This window comes from Rosa rugosa, chromosome 1, assembly GCF_958449725.1.
Source record: "Rosa rugosa chromosome 1, drRosRugo1.1, whole genome shotgun sequence".
Classification (NCBI taxonomy): domain Eukaryota; kingdom Viridiplantae; phylum Streptophyta; class Magnoliopsida; order Rosales; family Rosaceae; genus Rosa; species Rosa rugosa.
Genome location: NC_084820.1, coordinates 37,842,491 through 37,848,572, shown reverse-complemented (window position 1 = coordinate 37,848,572; position 6,082 = coordinate 37,842,491). Strand labels below are relative to the sequence as shown.

The 6,082-nt window shown below is 39.9% G+C and overlaps 1 protein-coding gene across 3 annotated transcripts; it reads left to right on the top strand.

The window, feature by feature from the left end:
- The first annotated feature begins 1,187 nt into the window (after window positions 1-1,187).
- On the top strand, window positions 1,188-5,792 carry LOC133724816 (multiple C2 domain and transmembrane region protein 7-like). 3 transcript variants are annotated; one of them, XM_062151668.1, is made up of 5 exons: window positions 1,188-1,921; window positions 3,232-4,657; window positions 4,861-4,894; window positions 4,988-5,087; window positions 5,403-5,792. In XM_062151668.1, the coding sequence occupies exons 2-4, from the start codon at window positions 3,275-3,277 to the stop codon at window positions 5,044-5,046; spliced, it is 1,476 nt and encodes a 491-aa protein (XP_062007652.1). In that variant the 5' UTR covers window positions 1,188-1,921; window positions 3,232-3,274; the 3' UTR covers window positions 5,047-5,087; window positions 5,403-5,792. The 3 variants fall into 3 exon arrangements, with proteins under 3 accessions (XP_062007652.1, XP_062007651.1, XP_062007650.1); XM_062151667.1 differs by lacking the exons at window positions 1,188-1,921; window positions 5,403-5,792 and adding an exon at window positions 2,676-2,806 and having other exon boundaries at window positions 3,232-4,754; window positions 4,861-5,134; XM_062151666.1 differs by lacking the exons at window positions 1,188-1,921; window positions 5,403-5,792 and having other exon boundaries at window positions 3,232-4,754; window positions 4,988-5,106.
- Window positions 5,793-6,082: the final 290 nt, after the last annotated feature.

Here is a 6,082-nt window from a genome sequence, read left to right as displayed (position 1 = left end):
AAAAAAAATCGATACATAATCCTATAATTATACATGCGTGATCGTTCAGTCATCAATATCAAAAACCTGGAAACTTTTTCCTTTAAACTACCCACATATTGATGCCCTGAACCCATTATGTCAATATTGACCCGCTCCTCAGAGTCATATATATACATAAACTTACGAATTAAATTGTCAACAACAAAGTAAAACGTAAATGCTCCTCAGAGCTTACTACAACGGAAGTCCAAATAACGGTAAAGTCACAAAATTGGCTTCCTACCGTTTAGCTGCAAGTATGCAACCCCAACTTCAGCCACGATTATCCTGACCTGCAGGATTAACCCCTACACTGTTTGAATGGTGCACCGGGTTATCACACAACAAACCCGGTAAGCTTTTGCAAGCCCGTATGAGTAACTCAAAACAACTCACACCAAAATCACGGGATGAACCCCGCACTTTTCAATCAAGAACCCAAATCACACTTTGATTTCTTAAAACGCGAATAAAGGAGAACAACTCACACTTTAATTTCCTTCAAAATCGAAATAAAAGAAAGCAACTTAAACCTTGGTTTCTTTCAAATCGAATATAGAAAACAACTCACACTTGAATTCTACCAATCGTACCAAAACGTACCAAAGCGTACCATGTCGTATCAAATCGTACCAAATCGTACCATGTCATACCAAATCGTTAATAAAGAAAACAACTTGCACCTTGTCCCCTTAAAAACCGTGAATAAGGAAGCAACTCACACTTTGTTCCCTAAAACACGTAATGTCATGAGTTATCAATAACCAATTCCCGTTACTCCATGAATTACCTATATGACAGACAGACTAGAGCTCTAACTGAAACGTAACCACTCGTCCGGCCAAAGACGTGATTACCTGATATTCTGCCCAACACTATGTCAAAAAATGCTTCATACCATACCCCTCAGACGACAGAAGACGTTTTTTCTGTTGTCTGATTTTTTTGAACGTCTTCAGACAACAGATTTAACTATTTATGTCGTCTAAATGGTATCAAAATCAACACCAATTCAACTTTTTCAAGTTTGTTATAATTTAGAGAATTCAGACAACAGATTCTGTTGTTTGAGTAAAGGGAAAAGTTTATCGGGACAAATTTTTTTTTTTGTTGAACGTACTAAAACTTAATGTGAACTATTTACAAAAAAAAAAAAAAAAAAAAAAAAAAAACAGCAGATGCCTAGCCTATACCCGAGTTTTCTCAACACTTGGTCAAAAAAACATAAAGTTTCTTTCTCAACCCTAACCACACGACAGCCGACCTCCTCTTCATCACCCTCATCCTCCGCCTCCGCTCCCATCCTCCTTCTCCGGCTCTGACGCCGGAGCTCCGCGGAACTCCACACTCCCGATCCAGCTTCTCTCTCTCCTTGGAACTTCCAACCCGTCTCGGCGTGAGGCATCTCTGCCTCTCCGGTCTTTCAAGCCCCACCCAGCCCCCACTGCCGAGCTCCTTGCCCAGCAACCTGCAACTAGCAAACCCGTCTCCCGGTCTTCGGTCTCCGATCTCCACCTCCAGCCCTCCAGACTCCCTATCCAGCTTCTCTCCTTTCAACTCTACAACTAGCAAACCCGTCTCCGGTCTCCGATCTCCGCCTCTAGCCCTCCAGCCTCCAGGTATCTCTCTGTTAGGTTCCAGTGTCTCCCTTCAATTCAGTGATTCAAAGTTTTGTTTTGTGCGTGGGTGTGAATTTGACTTAGGGATTTCAGGGAGGAAAGATTGAAAGAATTAGGGGCGATGGAGAAGGAGCTGGTGGAGGTGTTTGAGGAGGTGATGAAGGCGGCGGAACCCACGAAATCGTGTGACGGAGACGCCGAGGAAAGCAATTCCTTGAGCCTTGGCCCGGTTGGGGATTACATTGTTTATTTTCATTTCATGGATACTCTCGGCTTGAAGAGTAATTGCTTCTTTATAAGTCAGAAATGCTTACCTGCATTTTCAATTTTAGGCTCTTTAGTTGCAGATTTCACTGTTTTGTTTTTGTGTTGAAACTGAGGACTTAGACTGGTCTGATCAGGTTTTCATGTTCTTTTTCTTTTCTTTTTTGTTTTCCTACTCTAATTTTAGCTTTTGCAATCTGTTTGGTGAAGCATGCAAATCACTTTTTTTTTAAATTAAAATTATATTTTCAAGGTTGTATTATTGTACTGAACTGTCTGGAGCTCTGGATCACCAAACAGATCTCACAAAATCCAAGTTCCAAAGGCTAACTTTTGTATTTTGAAACTTTTAGGTGGTGTGAATATTCAGTGAAGAAGCTCATGTGTTCTAAGCGAGCTTTTAGGATCTCACTTTTTTATATTTAATTTGTGTTTAAGATCCTTGTACCGGGTGGTGTTATTGCACATGCTCTGTGCTACAAAGTTGGTGACTTATTTGCTTTCCCAGTCTAATCCTTACAATTTCTTCAAGGACTTTAATTGTAGTCTCACTCACTTTTAGTGCTTTTCAAGTTAATTCTGGCCAAAAAAGGAGTTTTGCAAGTCTTCTTCACTTCAAGTAATTAGAAGAAAAGCAGCACTCTAAGATGAGCAGAAGAAGTTAAAAGGAGATCTTCTACACTCTGTTAGGGGGTTAATTTTTTATTGCCGCAGTTGTTGTTGGTAGTTTCTCTCTCTGTTTTTTTGGGTTTGTGTGGTTCTTTACTTTCTTGACTCGGCTAACCTTCCATGCCATCATATGGATTAAGTTCAGGTGTTTCTTCTCTCGCAGATTTTAGCAGAAGTTGAATATTCAATTTGTTGATAACTTGAATGTTTAGATGTTGAAGGTGTTTAACACGGTAACTAGTACTCATTCAGATTCACCTTACATCACTTTCTCTCTTTCCCAGAATTATTGCAGATTTTTTAGACTCACAAGTAATGTCCTATCCTTTGCTTATGTAAAATTAAAACCATGCATTGGTAGACTGGAAAAATACCATGCAAAATTTAACACTTTCATCAGATGTTGTGTATGCTACTCTGAAATTTCTAGATGCATTACAGTATTAGTACAGTCCATCCTATTGTGATCTCTCTTCAAATTTCATTTTTTCACTTAAAAGCTAGGGTTACTACTTCGGTTAATTACCTGAATGTTTTGACATGACGTGCCCTGTTCTATCATTTTTTCAGCTTAAATTATTAATCTCTGTGCTACATTTCAGTGCTTGGAGTTATACATACATCAGTGTCTGATGTTAAATTTTTCCCTATTCTGCAGGTACCTTTAGTTATTTTCCATTTCATCAGTGTTATATGCTACTATGAACAACCTCAAGCTAGGGGTGGATGTGGTTAGTGCCCACAATCTTTTGCCTAAAGATGGGCAAGGTTCATCCAATGCATTTGTGGAGCTGTACTTCGATGGCCAGAGGTTCCGCAGCACTATAAAAGAAAAGGACCTCAGCCCTGTTTGGAACGAGAGCTTCTACTTCAACATCTCTGATCCTTCAAACCTCCACTATCTTAGTCTCGAGGCCTATGTCTACAACGATGTCAAAGCTACTCACTCCAGGTCCTTTCTTGGAAAGATCAGCCTCACTGGAAATTCATTTGTCCCCTATTCTGATGCTGTTGTCTTGCATTACCCTTTGGAAAAGCGTGGCATCTTCTCACGTGTAAGAGGAGAGCTCGGCTTGAAGGTTTATGTTACTGATGACCCAACAATTAAGTCCTCCATGCCATTGCCTGCTTCTGAATCCCTTACTGATCAGGATCCAGGCCTTGCACAGACCCAAGGAGTTTCGACTCCTGGCATGAGCTCATTTCGGAGTGAGAAATCTCAGGCAAGACACACCTTTCACCATCTGCCAAATCCAGGTCAACAGAGCCAACATCAGCGTAATGCTTCTGCTGCACCAGATACTCATTATGTACCCAAGTATGAAGCTGATCAAATGAAATCTGAAACGCAGCCTGCAAAGCTGGTTCGCATGTACTCTGCTTCAGCATCACAACCTGATGACTATGCACTTAAAGAGACTAGCCCTTACCTTGGAGGTGGGAGAGTTGTTGGTGAACGTGTTATTCACGGAGACAAGACTGCAAGCACCTATGATCTAGTTGAAAGGATGTACTTTCTCTATGTAAGGGTTGTTAAAGCTCGCGAGCTTCCTGCCATGGATGTTACTGGAAGTCTAGATCCTTTTGTTGAAGCTAGAATTGGAAACTACAAAGGGATTACAAAACACTATGAGAAGCAACAAAATCCAGTATGGAATCAAGTTTTCGCTTTTTCAAAGGACCGCATGCAAGCATCTGTGTTAGAAGTTGTGGTTAAAGACAAGGACCTTCTTAAAGATGACTTTGTGGGAATTGTGAGGTTCGACATCAATGAGGTTCCATTAAGAGTTCCACCTGACAGTCCTCTAGCTCCAGAGTGGTACCGACTTCAGGACAAAAAAGGCGAAAAGATTGAGGGGGAGTTGATGCTTGCAGTCTGGATTGGCACTCAAGCAGATGAGGCTTTTTCTGATGCATGGCACTCTGATCTTGCTACACCTGTTGATAGCTCACCAGCTGCATCCGCAGTGATTCGCTCAAAGGTGTATCATGCACCAAGGTTGTGGTATGTACGTGTGAATGTTATAGAGGCACAAGACCTGTTTGCATCAGAGAAGAATCGTTTCCCAGATGCATATGTCAAGGTACAGATTGGAAACCAGGTTATGAAGACAAGAACACTTCAGGCTCGGAATCTAAACCCACTTTGGAATGAAGACCTTTTATTTGTGGCCATCCAAAGTATAATACTTTCTGAATATTTGAATTGAAGATATGTGACTCTGTGTCTATTGGTTTTATGTTCCTTTGCAAGAGCTGTAACAATGCTCTTTCCTTTCTTTTGCAGGCATCTAATCTGTTGTATGTTGACCAGCCTATTGGTATGGGATTCAGTTATAGTTCTGACAGACGTGATATTTGCCACTCTGAAATTTGACAGATGGTGTGGTAACGACCTCTATGACTTCTTACAGGTGTGTCATTTAGCAAACTGATTCTAAGACTTGTGGTTATTTCGTCATGCGTTATATGAAAGAAATTGTGGAGGACAAGAACTTGGAGTTTGCTACCAAGGTAAGAATGATCAACTGCATATAGGCATATTTCAGTTACTGAAAGTTACTGAACCTTATTATGTCCAGTAAATTTGAGAAGCAAATGCAGCAAGTCCAGTATAGGCATAATAAGGTTGATTTACTGGACTTGCTGCAAGTAACTTTGAGAAGCAAATGCAACATAATAAGGTACCTGGACTTGCTGCAAGTAACTTTGAGAAGCAAATGCAACATGATAAGGTTCATATTATAGGCATATTTCAGGTTTGCTACCAAGTTATAATGGACTTGCTACATTTGCATCATAATAACTTGCTGCATTTGCTTGTTTCAGTGGGAAAGGATATCAAATCTTGCTTACACACAGAAGGATATTGATGTGGTTCGAGCTGAATTGTCAAATCATGTTATGAAGTTCTAACTTTGGTTCTGTTTAAGGTAGATGAGTAGCACCAGGAACTGCTTTTGTGCATTTATATATAACTGATGGAAAGTGTTGATGAACCTAAATTATGCATGCAGTTGCTTTGCCTAGCTACTCTTTCTTTACCTTATAGGTTTTTGACTTAGTGCAATATTAGGTAAATGATCGAGATCGATGAGATGGTTTTTTGGTTCTCTTGATCATTATGTAACTGTTGGCTAGGTTTAGAGTTGGAACTATGGATTGTATTTTGGATGATGTTGATGCAATTAATGAAACGTAGCCATCATTTTCAATGCAGATTTTAGTCCAATTTTATGGTTTTGATGATTGTAAATGACTGATGTTGAAATGGTTGAAAGGCAACAGATATATGCAGGTTTATGTTGTATCAAGAAAATAGAAACAACAGAAACAAATGATCATCTGTTGTTTCTATCAAGTTCAAACAACAGAAAAGTAGAGTTCAACTAGCTCTCAGACAACAGAAGTAGGTGTTGATATGTTGTTTCTATCACGTTCAAACAACAGAAAAGTAGAGGTCAAATAGCTCTCAGACAACAGAAGTAGGTGTTGATATGTTGTTTCTA